Source organism: Acipenser ruthenus, chromosome 3, assembly GCF_902713425.1.
Source record: "Acipenser ruthenus chromosome 3, fAciRut3.2 maternal haplotype, whole genome shotgun sequence".
Lineage (NCBI taxonomy): Eukaryota > Metazoa > Chordata > Actinopteri > Acipenseriformes > Acipenseridae > Acipenser > Acipenser ruthenus.
This window is the reverse complement of record NC_081191.1, coordinates 34,183,595-34,203,396: the sequence shown is the minus strand read 5'-3', so window position 1 is coordinate 34,203,396 and position 19,802 is coordinate 34,183,595. Positions and strand designations below refer to the sequence as shown.

The 19,802-nt window shown below is 36.5% G+C and overlaps 1 protein-coding gene across 3 annotated transcripts in view; it reads right to left on the bottom strand.

Annotated features, from left to right (window-relative positions):
• Positions 1-1,112: 1,112 nt before the first annotated feature.
• The window catches only part of LOC117394811 (sodium-dependent dopamine transporter-like), a 31,728-nt gene continuing 13,038 nt past the window's right edge, over positions 1,113-19,802 (bottom strand). For all 3 annotated transcript variants that reach the window (XM_059012816.1, XM_034921043.2, XM_059012818.1), the window contains exons 4-15: positions 17,903-18,125; positions 16,985-17,123; positions 16,568-16,702; positions 14,106-14,209; positions 12,863-12,987; positions 9,605-9,717; positions 8,311-8,439; positions 4,483-4,582; positions 3,091-3,191; positions 2,634-2,801; positions 1,733-1,804; positions 1,113-1,581 (exon numbers count right to left, since the gene is read on the bottom strand). In XM_059012816.1, coding sequence (XP_058868799.1) covers positions 1,558-1,581; positions 1,733-1,804; positions 2,634-2,801; positions 3,091-3,191; positions 4,483-4,582; positions 8,311-8,439; positions 9,605-9,717; positions 12,863-12,987; positions 14,106-14,209; positions 16,568-16,702; positions 16,985-17,123; positions 17,903-18,125 — 1,433 coding nt within the window. In that variant the 3' untranslated portion in view covers positions 1,113-1,557. The remainder of the gene's footprint in view (positions 1,582-1,732; positions 1,805-2,633; positions 2,802-3,090; positions 3,192-4,482; positions 4,583-8,310; positions 8,440-9,604; positions 9,718-12,862; positions 12,988-14,105; positions 14,210-16,567; positions 16,703-16,984; positions 17,124-17,902; positions 18,126-19,802) is intronic.

Below are 19,802 nucleotides of genomic sequence, written 5' to 3'. Positions count from 1 at the left end.
CCGTTGCTGTACTCTATAGTTTTAACCATTTGTGTTGCTTTAATCAAAAATGTTCAATTTATTTTTCAGCACTTGATGATTATGTATTTATTTATTCTATAATTATCATCTGGTGTTGGTTTTCAATCATGACAATTATCAATAATTAGCAACAAATGGGTTTCATACGAAATATGCTGATTGCCCAAATACTTTTGTCAAAATATGAAATTTGTTTTTGCATGTTATTTTTCATTTTATGCAAGTTATGTAATAATGTGTTGTTTATTATAAAGCTGGATCTCTAATTTATTTCTTTCAATAGAACAATTAGAAAGTGTAGCAATAACTTTCTTTGCGTTTTTTCTCTTTTTTTTGACTTCCTAACTACTTTTGTCTGCAACTGTATATACATTGGAGTTCTGCTAGTCATTGCGAGTTGGTTTTCAGCTGTAATGCACGAGTACCAGCTCAAAACCAATGAGAGGCATATTGTGTGGTTATATATTCTGACCCATATTATTATTTTATATATTCTATGTTTCTTAAACCCGGTTGCCACCTTTTTTCTTAAACTGTATTTTTTTGTTTTTTTTTTTACTGACAAGATGACAAATTCTCTCGTTTCTCCAACTGAACGCAAATACGTCAGTGAGGTTTATGTCATTAAGTGTTTTTCTTCTTGTATTTTCATTAGTTTAAATTCTTCTGTTACTGGTGTGAACCTCTTTTGTTTCAAATTGTCCATATCTTTATTTTGAATGTAGCCTTTTATTCTCTGCTTTACAGTGCTTGTCTAGTGATAAATATGGATTGGGGTTAATTAAGATTTTTAGAAGCCCGAAATCTTTTTGTGTTCGGGCTGGGGTTGTCTTGCGAATGAGCCCATCATGATGCAGAACATTCACTTAACCTGAACCTGAATATCATTCGAAAACACAAGCAGTGAGCAGCAACGTCACAGTGCGCGTCGGTCTTCTAATTAAAGCTACAGTACCACATTAGCTGCACAGTACACAACACAACAGAATAAAATAACATCAAATAGCAACCTAAATATTCTATTGTATTTGTATAGATATATATATATATATATATATATATATATATATATATATATATATATATATATATAATCTCAAACATCAATGTATATATATATCAAACTTCATTGTGCATATATATATATTTCATGTTTGGCCCCCCAATATATATCTCAATGGCAATCTTAGTAGTATTTTTTTTCCCATGTAAAACTACACTTAAGTAGCAGCAACATTAATCCATACAAATCTGAGACCTCTAGTAACACTCAGGTCACAAAACAATATTGGTTTGCCAAAATACCCAACAGTCTTACAGCTTTAGAATTAGATTGATATTGCCATAAATCAACAGCATAGAGATAATGCCACGTAAATTGTCTACTTGACAGTCACATTTCCAATTACAGATAACGTATGAGCGATTTTTACTGTTCCATTGGCACATCGATACTCAAACTCTCCAATGTGTAGCGAGTTCCTTGGGTTCTGGGTTCCCGGATTTTAAAAGTGGGACTTTTGAGTTGCAGACATCTTACATCATCAGCCAGTGGCGAAGCTGCAAAGACAGGCATTAAGACCCATTACTGCAGCTACCATCAGAAAAACATAAAAGTACACTTCTGATTTTATTTGACAAGACTAGCTGTGTCTACATTTGGACAGAACAAGTTGGTTGATAAACATTGGAAACAATTATAAAAACTTACCTTAAACTGACGGACTTCCCCATTTTCCACGAGGTGATGCTCTCTCTCAGGTGTGATTGCGTAGGCTAGTTTCTTCAATGAGACACAAAGTTGAGGATGATTTTATTAAACACATATCCACATCAACAATATATATATATATATATATATTTTCCAGGTTGTAAAGGATTCCAAATCTGGGTGTAACTAACAAAAAGCAATTTTATACCGAGAATGTAGATTAAAGGAGTGATAACCAATGTTTCAATCCATTTTCTTATGTGGTATTAGTACTAGCACTATTATCATGGTAGTTATTTTCCTTCTATTGAGTAGATTTTGGCTTGTTGCTTATATTGTATACTTCATAGACAACTCTATAGGTTAAACGTTAATGTAGCATGCTGGTACCTAATGATGTGTTTTGTTCAAACTAACTTAAATTGTCTTGTACCATTCAGACTATGGGATGCAACAGTTTAGCGAATATAAAGATTTGCATATCCTGACTTAACATAAAACAAGTGGAGAACAACAAATTATCAGCATAATAAAAATGGGACCAGAAATAATGTCAAGAAAGCTTACAATAGGCAGGAAATTGAAATGAGTGGATGAGGAATTGGTTAGCACTCCTTAACCCTAACCTGACCCTTAGCCTTAACCTTTTAAAGCCTTAAAAGTGAATATCTTAAATGTCATTATAAAACTGTCACGAAGCCAATTAACGTAAGCCGGAACTGGTGAGATATGATCAGACTTCCCAGTTCTAGTCAGCAGAACAATCACATGCATAGTAATCTGTTTGAACAGCAGTTTTGAGTCCTGAAGAATAAACAAATAACTGTAACTTAATGGTGAAATACCAGGGAAGGAAAAATGAAGGGCTACTGTAAAGAGGTTTCACAGTTTAAATACTCACATCTCGAAAAGTTCCTGGTAGGACACATAATTTGTAGATGGCGTATATGGGTACCATTGCCATTGAAGATATGGCAACACACCAACCTATTATGTTGGCCCAGACTGGAAACACATAGGTTCCATAATAGGGAGGCTTAAATGTTCCAAAGCTGATGACCACCATGCACTGCAAGATACAAATTAACAGGTGAAAGCAAAATTACATCATGTTCAACAGATATTTAATACACATGATACTATGTTTTTTATAATGTTCACAGTACAGTTTTCTTCTTTCTTTTTCAGTTCATGGCAATGGCCAAAAAAATATTCTTTTGGATTTATTGGTGCTTAGATATCAGATACATTATAGTCAGGATTAATAAAATACTGTTCTGTATGAGACAATATTGTCTTGGTAAAGCCATCTCATACAGGAAGAAACCAGGAATGCATGTAAGAGGGTATCAGCTTACCAAGAGGAAGAGAGGACTCACATACTTCCAGCACAACCTCCAGTACAGGCCAGGCCTATGGCCTATCATTTCCTCTATGTCATCACTAAATCGCCCAACTCCTAAAATAAAACATGCATAATTAAGCATAACAAAACATAAAAGCTGAATCCACATACAGTGCTAGTTTTAAGGTATTCAAATGAGAAAAAATAATTTCAGAATGGCCTTGAAAGTTGTCTAAGCTACAAGACTTTAATGTTTTTGGACCTTCATTCAGCCGTTTCGCCACTATTAAATCTTCAAGTCAAGGTCATTCAACAAACTTTCCAGGGTATGTATAGTGGTGCTTGTAATTTTTAAAGCAGTTTCCATTTCCACAATCAATAAAAAAAGAGTGTAATTAAAAAAAAAAAAAAAAAAAAAAAACATTTGACAGGCAGCAATAAAATACACATTGTTAAAAAAAATGGAGGTTGGTTTATCTGAGAAATCTGTATTCAGAATTATACACCATGTGGGTGCAGTAACATCTTCTGTCCTTAATGCAAAAGAAGGCTTTAGGCAATTTAGGTTATGCTCTTTCAATTCTGTATTTTGGTTTATTCATGTAAAAAGTGTAATAAAATGTAGTGAAATTATGGTATAGAATATGAAGACATGGTAAAACCATGGGTTAGAGGACATAATTACCGAACTACACAGTAACATGCTACAAGTGCTAGTAAAAGATTGTCTATGATTATGAAATAGCTAGACTAATGGGGGTATGTTGTCTGCTGTATATAAAGTTGGAGTTCAACACATGTTTCTGGGTTTATTGGCTTGCTGCTTCCTCTAAGATGTCTCACCCTGGTCTCCCAGTCCCCTAAAATAACTTTTCAAAAGAAGTAGGTTAAATTAGATGGAATACAAGCCAGTGGAAGCAGATGCTAGTCCCATAGTAGGGCAAAGTGCTTCAAGTTATGATTGAGGTCTCAAAAAGGCCAGTAAAGCCCTGAAGTGACGCTATGTATTGTAAGGATATTGCTGTCCTCCAGATGCAGCAAAGAGTGACTTTGTAAACACAGTGAACTAACACCAGGAGTTAATAACAAGGCATAACACTACAGAAGGACCAGTAGATGACTGAATTGTGTTTTATTAATAATTCATCTTAACTGAAATATTCTGATGAATGCATTTGTTTAGATGTATTGTATTCTCTGCTCAGGGGAGTTCAATGAGACATATTGAAATCATGGGTAAAATGGGCTAAGACTGGCGAAATTAAGACCAACAGTTCAGTTTGAACAAAAAGTGCCTCTCTAATTGCATTGCAGTGAAGCACTGAACCTTTATCTACTGTCAATATGATATTATGCTACTAATATAGGATCAGCATTTCAGCACATGAAGTGAAGACCACCTTACCATAGAACCAGGCGATGCCAATAGCCTCAATAAGCACTCCAAAAAGAATTGATGTTCCTGCAGCAAAATGGTCTAGCAGAGTAAAAACATAAATACCACCCTGGAAAAGAAAATTTGAATTTGAATTAAGTTGAACACACAGTAGGGTTGCTGAGTCCTCTGCTATTATAGCAACAGGGTAGCTGTCCCTGGAAGAAAAGTCTTAACTGATTTCAGGTTGTAGCAGATGTTTTAAGACAGAGAAGTGGATTTTGAACTTAGTCATTTTGAACATTTGCATTGGCACATGAAATTCTTCAATACGTTGAAATAAAAACAGACTCTACCAGAAGCACATTTTTCAAAGCTCCCAGGCCAATAATTGAACATTGATCAAATCAGGGGAGGCGATAATGATAATATAGGGTTTAAAATGACAGGAAGGTCTATTGGATTAATCTAAACAGTGGCATATTTAATTAGGACCAAAACAATTACTTTTGGAGACTTACACATGCTGTAGGTGATATGGGTGATGGTAATACTTATTATCCCCCACTGGGGATGAAATCCTCTGCAAAGGGGATATAGTGGAACTGGTTGTAACACTTTACATTTTTGTATTTATCTGGACAACCGCTGATCCAATTGTCATGAACTGTGGTGTTAAGAAAATAAGATTCTGGGGGTATAGGGGGGTGTCTGTCCTTGGTCAGCAACTTTTTCATACTAAAGGTAATTTAGATTATTATTATTTTTTTTAAATGGTAGCATTTAAAGTTAGTTTTTAGGCTAGACAGACCCAGCAGGGAATATACAGTATGTACTGTTTTTCTTTTTTTTTTTTTTTTTTTTACTTTTCACAGTATAACAGTGATACTATTTCTAACTGCTGGAGATTTTGTGCTGAAGTCAGTTCCATGACATTTCTCACAGCCCAAGCAGCTCATGGTATGTTGTACTACTTGTGCATGTCACATGGATTAGGATTCAGCAGTACACTCATTTATCATAAAAAAGGAGATTTATCCTTGCCTTATTTGCACTTAATTACTTTTTCCCGGGGCATCTGAACACCAAAGTCTTAAGTGTGAGAAACAAGGGAAACGCCTCAACACATGATTCTTGCCACTTTGGACAAATATTAGAAGCCATCAAGTATATGCTATCTAAAAGTTATTTTTTCTTACATCCAAGTAAAGGTTAACCCGGGTCCCAGCGACCCACCTCAGGATGTGGGTTGACACGCTTTGACCCGGGTTGAGTGAGACAAAATGCTTGACGACTGTTCGTGAGCTGACGCAATAACAAACAGCCACGCCTGCATGAAGGTTTCACTTCCGCAAAGAACATTTCAGTTTATTCTATTTAGCCATATTTTTGTTGATTGAGACACAACATGAACCAGATTGCAGCAGTTATGAAGAAACATTTGCTCTAATCAAAACTTGGGCTGATGGTTCAATCCTGAGAAGCTTGGTTGGAAACGTCAGTAACAAGCTGCTTCCGGGGCACTGATACGCGTATTGTTTACTTGCGTCTGTCACTCAGGTCAACCCTGCTTTATCAAAAGCAGTGTGAAATCGCGTAGCTGACCTGCATGACATCGGGTCTTGCCCGGGTAGGTTCTGACCCGGGTAGATCATTTCAGTGTGAAAGGGGCTTTGGTTAAATGGTATGCATAGAACTGAAGTTCCATGTGAGTGAATAAAATCTAACTTGATCACAGTTTGCGTATCCATTGGGAATAATTATCCATAGGTGTTGCCTGGAATATAAATAATGTATATTTGAAAACTTTGATATTTTCTGCGTGTTAAAAAAATCTTTAAAAACATGAATGTTACATTATACTGTTTAAATGTGTGTAACATATTGTGGTGCATCACAGTCTATTCAATCATTGCTTCCCAAAAACGAATTGCAGTTTCACAATAGCTTGAAACCCTACACCTTTATCAACATCGGACCACACCAATGCCCATGCCTTCACGATACAGTAAGTTGCATGTTGATTGAAAGCATTTTACGATTGATGCCTCAGGTATTTCCATAGAGATAGAATACAATAAAGTGGTGGTTAATTCGTTTTACACCATGTAGCAGATCTGTGTATTTCATATTACAAAACGTAGGACCATCAGCAAACTAAGATTGTACAAACAGCTATCTATTGTTATGACTATATGGGCCTTATTCATAAAAGATGGCATTAATTTCTGGCCATTACTTGGCAGTATTTAACACATGATTTATAAAACTACTGCCTGGTTATTTTACCGACCAGTAATGGGTTTAGATATGATTTACCGTCACGGATTGTTACAGAGAGATTTTATCTAGCTAGTTGTCAGAGGTATACAAATGAGTCGTGTCCCCTACTTAAGACGTCAGTGGCATACATCGTCTGTTTACAGCATCACGTTATGGATACGGAGCATGACTGGAGACAGGCAGGTTGTCTGAAATATCAATTTAAAAAATAATAATAGATGCACACACACAGATGCTGGACGTGACTGAGAGGTTAGGGTAGGTGCAGTATATGCTTTTTTAATAAATAATAAAAAAAGATAATTATTTAATATAGCTTATGTGCGCATGCCTTCCTGAAAAAGCACTGTAACCACCAGAAATGTAATGTGTTGTCACAGTTCATGATATTTTAATTTTGGTTGACAAAGGATCCTCCTTTGCAGCGCACAAGAAATTATAGAAGGCACTACAGCGTCAGCAAGGTCCGGTTATTTTTCTTATAATATTACGTTTAAAACTTTCATTTGAATGACAAATGGCACAGAAAGACAGCACCACACAGTTACATTAATATACAATGAATTGTTAAATGGCAGAAACATCGCCTATGCTTTTTATTCGTTACTGTATTCCCTCAGTTTGCCATCTCAGATCTGTTTCTCATACAGTACACCTTGCCCTACAAAAAGCTTATTTTATTAAAATAAACAAATACAGCTAGAAAATCCTACCACCTGGAAGTTGGTTACTTATTCCCGGTTCCTTATTCGCGGTATAGTTGACAAAGCAGCGTGTCCTTTTTCTGTGTTTTAACTCACTTACACATCTTGCTCAATTAAGATAGTGCTACCATTTAAAAGATAACTGCTCCCTCTTTCAAGAAAAACGAAAATATTAATAAAAAACCTGTATCAGCAGCATAGCGGTACCCCATATATCACCTGCTTGTTTTGCCCCATTTACACCCTTAGACGCTTTGCTCACTAAATATCGAGGTATCCCTAGACAGGTTATCGTCTCCACTTTGCACAAATACTAAAGATTTTAGTGAGCAAGCCGTACCCCACGAGCAGCAACACTCCAAAGTGTAACCAATAAAAATGCATAGGAATCCCTTTGTTCTTACTGTACATGTTGATAAACGGGGTCCAAAGTATGATGCTGAAGTTGGCTTCTATGCTATGCTGCATATACATAGTTTTTATTAAAGAAAGAGGGACACGCTGCTTTGTCAACTATGCCGCGAATAAGGAACCGGGAATAAGTAACCAATTCCAGGTTGTGAAAAACCTGCTTGTCACACATTACAGCTAGAAACACACAATACTACTCGGTTTCATAGCAAAACTGGATTAGAAAACGCTACATACTGTGACGACCCGAGCTTCCAGCACTGATTAGTCATATCAGGTATATACATAATCTCCCATTCATATATTTTCCCTACACATTTTTTCTCCCCATGTTAGGAGGATGGCCATTGCTTGGAGATATTTTAACCATCGTTGGAAAAGAGTGAACTTGCAACTGCGCTTTATATGTGCCAGACAACAAGTCTTAAGTGTGTTTTATTATTGCCAACAAGTAACTTACATTTGTGACGCAGAAGAGAGATATCAAGAATGTCGACACAACTATGAAGAGGGTGAAAAGCTTCCTGTGTTTGCGCAGGAACTTGAACTCATCAATCAGACCAGTGATAACCGACTCCATCCCACCCATCTAGAAACAAATGAGAAAAAGGGCTTTATTTGTTTTGTAACCAAGGAGCTATTTAAGGTTAAAGAGGGTGTTAGACCCATATACTGTACAAAATCAGTGAAAGGCAGATCAAAACTCAGGTTAGCTGAACCACTCTCACTCATACACAAGAACTGTATATCCACTGCAGGCATGAATCTTAAGTGTCCTTGGATCATTCAAACTATAAAAGGCAGTGTTACAGTGACAGCAAGAAGTTTTAAAATCAATTTGTAACCAATCATTATTAGATTCAGGACTCTTTCACGGCCCATTTATTATTGTGCAGTTGACTTTGTAATACATTTCCTTCACTTTAAAAAGCATTTTTAGAATACCAATTCAGTTAATAAAATGAGCTTCATGTAGAGGCACCCCAATGTCCTTGTCAAGTATGTGAAGGTAAATGCTGAAGTCAAACCCTCCATGTGGTGGTCGTCAATTAAATTGCTTTGAGCTAAACATACATACATACTTACATACTGTGACTAAGTGCGGGGAAAAGTATTGGACGTAGTATATATTCGACCACATTTTTACACAATAGCTGTGTGTTGTAAAGGAAAGTGTAGTTCAGTTGTCATAGAACCCTGAACTACATTTCCCAGGATACCATACATGTCCAAACAGGTACTTACCTGGTGGTAATTAGAAACACCTGCGATCAGTTAAGGCCAGTATTTAAGCAGGGTTGAAGCAACAGCGCAGGGTCTTTGACAAGGCTCAACCCTGCCCACAGACCCAGCATGTTACAGAAAAGGTATTGTCTACTGTTTATTAAAGAGATATACAAAGTGTTTTGTTCATTAAATGGCTTAGCTGTCCAATTATTACAGTTTACTTTCATCCTGAAGTATTTCGTTTAGTTCTCCAGTGTGGAGATAGACTTTTGTTTTGTGTTGTTTTGTTTGAAAAACAGTATTGTACGTTTGTCATTTACAACTTCAAAACAATGAAAAAATTAAGTATACGAGCACTGTCTTGTTTTATACCAAATTCATGTTGTTGTGAGTCTCCTTTGTTTACACTAGAAGACTGTGGTAAAGAACCGACAACTGTGACTAAAAGCACCCCACTTTGTCACAATGCATATATTAAAATTAAGCACTATATAAATACAAAAAAAGCTAGTTTAAAATCTACTTACAGCACTGTCAATACCTAGGGTCAGCAACATTATGAAGAAGATCACTGACCAGACAGAGGACCATGGCAATGTAGCAATAGCTTCAGGATATATGATAAACACAAGTCCAGGGCCTACAACAAAATACACATTATCAGAAACATATTTTATATATACAAGAAGTATTCATACATTCCCACAAAATAGATTTTAATTGGTTATATATAGAGCTGTAACATTTCAGTTTTTATTTAATTATTTTTCAACAGTGCCCAAAAGGAGTGAAATAAATCACTCACCTTTTAGAAGATTTGTTATGATTTCCATTACATGAGAGTAATGGCTCTTGCCAAGATAAGTGCCAACTAGGACGAAGCTTTACAGTAAACTAATGTGATCCATCTGCGTCTCCATCAATTTGCATTTCCTTCCATCTGCCTGGTGTTGATGGCTGAAGTGTAATGCTGGCTCCAGGGATTAACTTATTTTGCCTCCCCAGCGCATCAGCACACACAACGGCTGCGATGCTGGCTCCGGGAATCAACCACAGTGCGGTCTCCCCAGTGCATCATCATGACAACTGTCTGGATTGAGCTAAGTAGCGTAAATCTCTTGGGTCTTCAAGTGGGCACCTTCCATCCTCTGTGTTTCGTCGACTAGCCCATGACACCTCAAGAGGGCTCGACGGTGATTCTGGTGTCACCCCCCTCCATCCCCCACTCAACTCAACCCAGCTTACTTACCCGTACATCAGCATTTCTTTCTTTCTATTGTGCTTGAGATCCCCAGCCAGAATCTTTCCGTCTCAACCACAGCCAGTTGCTGCTCCTCTGCTGCTTCAGATAAGTTCTTGACTGTGAGACGCAACTCGTGGCCACTGGGTAAACCTGGACTCTCCATCCTCGCTGTTCCGCTTCAACGGCTAGTTGAGTGTACCGAAGTTTCTTCCTCTCATACGCCTCATCTACAGCATCCTCCCATGGCACTGTTAACTCTACCAGGTGAACAAGGTGTGCTGATCCAGACCACAAGACAATATCTGGTCAAAGGTTAGTGGTGGCAATCTTAGGTGGAAAAATAAGCCATTGACCAACATCTGTCAGCATTTTCCAGTCTCTAGCACCTTCCAGTTGTCCTGGGCAAGGCTTGATTTTAACACCTTTTCTTGGCGGTTGCTCTCCTGGGCGGAGGAATGTTGTCTTTTTTTGTGTAATGTTTTGATGGAACCAGTGGCAACTTATTGGTCATGTTACACTTGTCTTCCAGTGCTAAGGCCAAACATTGCAGCACCTGGTCATGGCACCAAGTAAACCGTCCTTGGCTAAGACCCACCTTACATCCTGTCAAAATGTGCCTTAATGTTGCAGGTGATGAACACAAAGGACATGAGAGATCCTCTCCTACCCAGAGGTTTAGGTTCTGTGGTGTTGGGAGAACATCATATGTTAACCTCATGAGGAAACTGATCCTGCTCTGTTCAATTGACCATAGGTCTTGCCAGCCAATCTTGCGTTGTTCCACACTCTCCCATCTCATCCATTCTTCCTGCTTGGCTTAGGAAACGGCCTTTACGCACCTCATCCCTCCTCTTGCTTTTGCACCTCGTTGACTACCAGCTTACTCTGTTGAGCTGGGGCTGCCTTGTGCCATGTAGGAGGAGCTGAACTGAGACCAAGACCTCCTCTTCCATGCTGAACTTGCCCCATGATATCGCCGATTCGAAGGGCAGCCTTTGCATCTTCCACAGCTTTCTTTGCTGTCCACTTTCTTCCAGTTTTTAACACAGGTCCTGCCTCCCTTACGCATTTGTTGCGTGACTCTACTAATGTAATTTCCAGTCGAACCTTGGTGCACTTAAACTCCTCGGTTAGAGAGGAGACTGGTAGCTGCAGTATTCCTTTACCATAAAGTCCCACTCTGCTGAGGCAGCGTGGAACTCCCAACCATTTCCTGACATATGAACTGATTAAAGCTTCCAGCTTCTCTACTGTTGTCAAATAAACCTCATACACCCTCAGTGGCCACAGCAGCCTCGGCAGTAGACCAAACTGAAAGCCAAAGAGTTTTAGTTTGTCCGATAAAGAGCTGCTGTCTATGCTCTTCAACCATGCTACTGCTTGTTGTCTAACTTCTCCCACACACACTGTGTCCTTTAGATCCCCGTCGTATCATCTCCCAAGATTTTTGACTGGCTTCTCAGACACTATTGGTATTGCCTCACTATTAATGTAGAACCTGTTTTCTACTACTTTACCTTTAATTATAGAGATGCTCCTTGATTTAGTTGGCTTGAATTGCATTTTTGCCCATTCAGTGTTATTGGTTAATTTGCCCAATAACCGATTAGTGCAGGCTACTGTTGTAGTCATCCATGTATGCTCTAATTGGTGGTAGTCGCATTCCAGAAGCCAAGCGCTCTCCTCCCACTACCCATTTTGATGCCCTAATAATTATTTCCATTGCCATGGTAAAAGCCAATGGTGCATCCTGCCATTATTCCAACTTCTAGGCATTGCCATGTAGTGCTGAATTCTGAAGTTGAAAAACTAAATTGCAAATCTCCAAAGTAGGCTTTCACTAAATTTGTTATTGTCATCGGTACACTGAAAAAATCAAATGCTGCCCAAAGAAGTTCATGTTGCACTGAACCATATGCATAAGCCAAATCCAGGAATGTCACATGGAGCTCCTTCCTCTCCTGTTTAGTTGATTGAATTTGTTGCCAGATCACATTGATGTGTTCTAAGCATCCTGGGAAACCTGGTTCTTTAATGAAACATCATGGAACTTCTTAATTGCAGCATGTTTTATTTGGAGGATATGATAACTTAAATGTTATTCTCACAAATGAGTTTTAAATACTGCATCACTGAGTGGATTAACATTAAGTGCACACAAGTTGGATTTACATCACCTGATGACATGCCTTGTTGACACAATTCTCTTAATAAGAACCCACAGTAGGAGACGCATGTCTCAAATTGCTTTTGCAAATCAAAAAGACTTAGAATTCCAGTCTACACAGATTTAAAATCTGCTAAGGTTATGTGCTTGATTTAAAAAAAAAAAAAGAATAATAATTTCCAATTATTCTTATTTGTGTAAAGGACCATATTAGGTTGCCTTTAAGCTTGCAATGAAGTGCAGGGTCAACTCTCAAAAGCATATTGGCATCTCTTTCTGAAGACTTAACTTAGCACTCTGAAGATGTGCTCACATAATAAGATGCCATTTGCTCAGGTGCCTGACCTGACATTGCTATAATGTTGGAAAACTTACCATCAGTGGCCACATCCTCAAGAGCCACGTTGTGCTTTTGTGCCATGTAGCCCAGGAATGAGAAGACAACAAATCCAGAGAAAAAGCTTGTTAAGGAGTTAACTGAGCTGGTAATGATTGCATCTCTGAAAACAACAATAACACAAGATAGGATTAATATCTGCTATTTTCAGGATTTAGTCTCGACACACTGGATATTTCAGGTGTATCCTTACTGTAGTCTTTCCTTGCTGTGTTTTTTTTTTTTCTCATTGTCTGTTCTTGTTTCTAATTGTGCAATGCATGTAAAGTCCTTCGATATAAAGTTATATGCACTGTTGACTTTGTTTCTTATAGTATGCTGCAAAACCCTTGTGAGCAACACAGTCTACTAACATAGTCTACCTATTAACTTGTAAATCATCTTTAATTAAAAGGTGAGCAAGGACAGGTTTCTTAAAACTATTTTATCCCATTCAAAATGTTGTGTTCTTTCACACATCAGACTAAAACAAGCAACACATAACCCTTTATTGACATGCTTTAGCATTCTGCAGAGAACTTAAGACATGCAATTTGGCTACTCTCTTCAAGAGTTGTATCTCAGTTCAGACTATATTTAAATATTTAAAGTTATAGATGAACATTTTCAAAGGAACGGTGCGAATTATTAATGGGCTTTTCCCCTGAGAAATGTATGAAAAATAAAGCCCCACAGTGTGAACTATAATAAAGCTTGTGTGGCCATATGATTTGTAAGTGCCACCTTCGGTCCAATTGACAGCCTACATACATGACAGTTGTATAATTATGCATTACAAAAGAGTTGTATTTGTTTCAGTGATGGTGCGCTAATGTGAAATGTTGTAATAAACCCCATTTAAAAGAAAAATGTTTAAAGAAATAAAATACACTTTTTCACAGCCCATGATCAATCAAGTAGAAAATATAATGGCAGTTCCTAAAATGTCTTGTTATACACTTTAACTTTAATTCATAATCAGTGTAATAAACTAGGTATTAAACCATAATGTTAGGGTTTATACTTATTGCATGTCAATTTAAATAGTACACACTATTTTTGTTTTAACTTTTTTTTTGTTTTGTTACCCCAGCAAGCTTGATTAAAGGTGTATTCTTCATATTTCAATCTGGTGTCAAAAGCACTGCCAGAAGGGCTTCAAAGATATTATAATTGATATTATAATTTTACAGTTCTTCTGATGGCCATGCAATTAAAAACCTGATATGGGTCATGTCTTACCTATAGCAATTGTTGCTGAATTTGTTATAGCTTGAGAACGCTATTAGCACACCAAACCCAACTCCTAGCGAGAAGCAGATCTGAGTGGCAGCGTCTATCCAAACCTGCAAAACAAACGGACAGAGATCGACACAAAAGAAGAGAAAAAAAGCTGTTATTAGAGATAATTGCAGGAAATTCATTCAGCACAAAGATGAAAGACACTTCTGAATACAGGGTAATTTTGCAAATTGCTGCTGTACGCATGTGTCTAATCTAATTCCTGATTTCGGTCGTGAGTACTCAGGGAAATTGCATCTGAATTTCTCCTTACTTATTGTAAATGCAGTATTTGTACAACTTCATCAGCTGGAGAACAAGGAATTAATGATAATAAAACATACCCCCTGTTTTTACAAAGCCTAATAATAGTAGCAAATGAACTAGTGGCCTCTATTTTGCCAGGATATTTCTGGGCTGGGTCATGGTTTTTTTTTTTTTAATACTTTACTAATAATAAAACCATGACCCTGTTTTATAAAGCATAATTATCCTAACAGAAATATAGCAGCTGAATATCTGCATTTTATCAATACTTTACAAATAAACATGTTAAACTTACAAGCTCTTTTAATTTGTGACAGTGGAATACAATAACACAGGTTTAGCAAAATTTCCAAAGAGCCACATGGAAAACAAACTGTATTTGTACATTTTGTGTTGACATTTTTTTTTTTTTTTATCTGAGTATATAATAATGTCTAACTAGGGCCTAAATATATTATTTTATATTGCAGGATATATCTCATATTTATTTCATATATTGCAGAAACAAAAATGCATTCTAAAAGTATTTGACTTGTCATGTCAGAGATATAATTCTGTAGAGAATTATCCTGCTTTCACAATTAAATGGCATATTATTGGGTAGAAATATGTGTATTGTTTTACTAGAATATATCCACTACTATCAATTTGGTAATATTTTGAAAAAGTATGTGTAATTACTATTATTATTTAAACAGTTAAGTGGTGTTGAAATTAATACTTAATAATTGTATTGGGTTAATAATAATCAATAATTTCATTTGGTATAAATACAAGTATGTTGTTCCTTGCTAGTTTAATATTGTTAGAATTGTTTTAGGACTGTCAGAAATGGTGTCTTTGCTTTTGCACTTGCTTCAAAATAGGGCTGTATTTTTTAAATGTTTTATACTGGTGGTATAAAACAGGAATTTGTATTAAAATGATTTCTATACTTGTAATTAAAACAAAAATGTATGAAACGTGGATTTTACTAATACTGTACTCCAAACATTAAATATATATACTTTTCATTTTGGAAACTGTTTCAACTGCATCCCTTTGGAAGAAACGGATGGTTACAGGCATATGAGTGCAAGCAAAAAGAGCTTATAAAGAACATTGGGGCTCTTCCATAAAACATCTGTAGTCATAATTACTCAATGATTGGTAGGCTTTTAATAGCTGTTATTATAGATTGCTACCTAGAGACATTAGAATTTAGAAGGGGGGGTGGGGGGTGGGGGGGGGTCCATTAAACCTCAAAGACATCATTCAGCTCAGAACCAAATGATAGAACTTTCAGAGAGCAGAACAGCTGTGTTATGCAAATACTTTTAACCATGTAGACATCTTCTTATTCTCTTTTTATTATTGATATAATGAAATACTAAACTAAGTTGCCATGCTGGTTAGGTATATTCTGACATATCCGGTTTACAATAGATCAATGTATTTATTGGGAAATGACTAGTCAAAATGCTTTGAAATAACATTCCCAAGTTTATATGTATTGCCAGTAGAATGTTGTATAGACTTACAAAAGCCAGATTCACAAACTCAAACATATAACACTAATTTCAATTTGATAATATATATATGAATTTCAGACCATTACTTTAACGTGTAACAAAAACCACAGTATAGTAAATGCCACAAGGTATTGACACAATTTAGAAAACATTCCTGTAGGTGTCATTTTAATTTGACAAAAACTAGGCTCATTCGCTGGTTTTAATAGGCTTATTTAAGCACTGGATGACAACACACTGTAAATTGAAAAAAAAATAAAAATAAGTGTTAATATGTTTTCCTTCTTTTTTCTGCAGCTATTAACTAACAAAATGCAGTAGGTTTTTTATTCTCTTTGAAATCTGACTGTGTATGAACAAAATAAATAGACAAATAAAGGAGCAAAAATCACTGTACCACAGGAACAAAGGCGGTTTTTTTTGGTCAATATACATTGTATTCATCCACAAGAGGTGCCCCAGATGGTAAAGAGGGTTCAGTCTTAGCCTTCTCCAATTTGAAAGCCATGAAGGACTGTGCCTCTCCTTAGAAGTAGCCTGATGAAATGTCTTAAGTGTAATTTATTGTGATGTATGTAATTACTTTGCCTCAGCAAAGTGGCTGGAGCCTTTTGAAACGGGATTGTGAAAACAGTGAGGACTCACCGAAGTCTCCCAAAGCCGGTGGAAATCGACACTCAAGTAAGCCTTTATGCCATCAATGGCTCCGGGGAGGGTAACTCCACGAAGTAGCAGCCCGGTCAGGACCACATATGGCATGGTAGCTGTGATCCAGACAACCTACAATACAGCAATCACATCAGTCTATTTAATTTCCACTTGGGCTAGATTCTTAGCGGAAGTATACTGATATTACCCAATCAGTTTAATTTTATTTAGCTTTGATAACCAAAAAGATACCACCTGATGCCTGTTCAGATCAATAGTATGGCCAATATAACATTAAAAAAAAGATTAATTAGCGCTCCTATGGTTTTGATACTGCATTTGCGTCAAAGAAGGCAGAAACAACTTTTATGAAAGTAAATCTGATGACATCTTGCAAATGTATGAAACACTGACCTTCCCCGAAGTCCTCACTCCTTTCCACAGGCTGAAGTAGAGGACCACAATCACCACAGTCAAACAGGAAGTCAGCTGCCACCTGGGCAAGCCCAAGTCATTGATTCCTTCACTCTCATGAAGGTGCAGTACGCCTCTCCTAGGAAGAAATACAGTTGCTAGCATTACTCACTATTATAAATGACTACAGCACCGTGGTCCTATTTTAAAACAATACAAGTGCAAAGGGATATTTTTAAAGAGGAATAACAGATAGCAAGAAACCACTTTAAAATAGGGCCCCTGGTGTTTACACATTGATAGATAAGAGACACCATTTCCCAATTTTGTTTTCCACTTAGGCGAGGTTGCCAACTTATTATGGTTTGTAACAATCCTAAATGTAACAGTTTTTATTTTAATCGACGTTTGATTTATACAAATCATATGTAGAGTTTGCATTTAGTTTTTTGTTCAAGTACATCAAACTTTCCATTGCAGGAACAGTAGGATGAAAAAGGGTAATAGTGAAAGAGACCTGAGAAAGAGATGATTGTCTTATAGAAAGGTTATTGTAGCATAAGAATTATGTGAATCAACTTTGGCCTTTAAAAATATACCTCAGTCAAAATAGTCAAAGAATTTTATTTTAATTATTTATTTATTTTTGGGGAAGTCTGTAAGAAACAGTACAACCTTCCAAATCTAGACATGCTCTTCTAGGAGGGTTGGGTCATTTCTTTAACCCAACAGCTGATAAGTTAGATACAAATTATTTTTGTGGAGTCTTGTCATAACTATGCCAAGGGTCTATAAATAGATCTTCTTGGAGAATGCTCCTGAGACCCTACACCAATTAAAGCCACATGAAAAAAACACTTATATACATTTGAAGTATCCTTGCAATTTAAGGTGTTACACTGGGATTTATTGACTTACTCAAAGTACTCTGCTGCTGGGGTTGACCTGCGTGTCACATTGTGGGACGTCCTATTGAAAGTCCAGATGTCTGAGCAGTTCAAACTGTTCCAGGTGTTGTTGCAGTTCACCCATGGGAGGTTCCCAGTGAAGGAAGAAAACAAATAGTAGAGGGCCCAGGCTATGATCACATTGTAGTAGAAGCCCACGTACAAGGAGATCAAGATCACGGTGAACCCAACACCTCAAAGAAAGACAAACCAAATTACCCGTTACTGGTCAGAATTGGCGATCTAATGGTATGCCAAAAATATCACTTCCTAACAAACAATCATTGGTTTGGTTGTCCTTGTAATTAAGGGTCTTAAATGACTTGAGGAACAAATCACTGCTTCAACAGAAGATTTTCACCATTCTTTTTGAATAACAAATACACTAATTTACATTGTGACTTTTTCGGGGGTCATTTTCCTGGAAGTGAATTTAAAGAAAGCTCAGAGGCTGCCAGGAGAAGTCTTCCTATAAACATAACATTAAATGTCCAGATCATTCTTAAAATAATGACTCCATTACAATAAGGCACACATCAAACCCTTGTATGAATCTACCAAATTAGATATGCTGCTCTGACTTAAATCTCACTACAATTTGGATTCCGTACAATGCTATTTTCTTGTCAGCAAACAATATTTATGAACACCTACACCAAACTAGCTATGGACACCTTCCAAATGTCTACCCAGGAGTAACAAAATCAGATACTACTGAAGTAGAGTGGTGTAGTATAGTACAGACATTTGTAAGTATATTGAATATATCTGCTTTACATATTAAGGACAGGATCCTCGGTTAGTATCTGGTGCAGAACACAATTTATCCAAAAGTAAATGTTTTCCTTCTCTTGTCTGTGAAACTGCAAATAACTTAAGTTAAAATACAAATATACATGATAGTGATTGAAGCGACTTTATAGAGAAGTTTCACCAGAACCTTTTGATACTGCTTCAGTACAGATTAATTTATTTCTGCTGTATCCCTTGTATAAATACAAGTATAAGACTGGAGTGTTACAATGAAGAAATTATGACATATGCTAGCTAGGAATAAATACATACTTCAGGATACAGAGATATATCTTATATAAATGTTTATGCTCTACTGTCACAAGAGAATATTTCAAACCACATTTTGGCAACACTACATTAAACATCTATAACTACATATGTGTCATTCTATAATTAAGCATTTTGCTGACTTGCAATTACATAACAATATTTGTAATTACTGTGTTTTAATTAGTACAATTTAATTACAGTATAGCTATACCAATTTTCAAATGCATTCTCTGCAGTTAAAAACACAACAGGATTTATCTTTAAAGTAAAAGCTTTGCTAAGCTACTATTGAACTAAATTTACAGATCGCTCATGCTACATATTTCCATGTGAACTTCTGCCATTCCCCCCCGTTCAAGATAAGATTTACTGGAATATGTTAGCTATTTGAAGGCAGATAAAAGTAATGCATTTTAACAGCAGGTTTTCATCAAACATGCATTTGAAATGGATACATGACTTGTTATTGCATTTTGGTTGCCGGAAGAAAGATGGAAAATTAAATAGTTAAGAATAGCAACAAATTTCCTGATTATGGGCCAGGAGGTATTTTCCTGGTCATTTCAAGACAATATTCTCTGAAAGATATTTCCTTTTAAATATTTGCTTTAGCATAAGACATAATATCCCTTTCTTATTTCCCTAGCCAGCTGAACTAAAGTTCACATTGTGTTTAACTGAGATATCACTTACAAAATGTTACCATATGGGTATAGGCTCAAGCAGTAATTGATAGAAATTAGTGTGAATACAGTGTGCTATATTTTTTTGTTTTCATCCCTGCCTTTCACATTTTACATCATTCT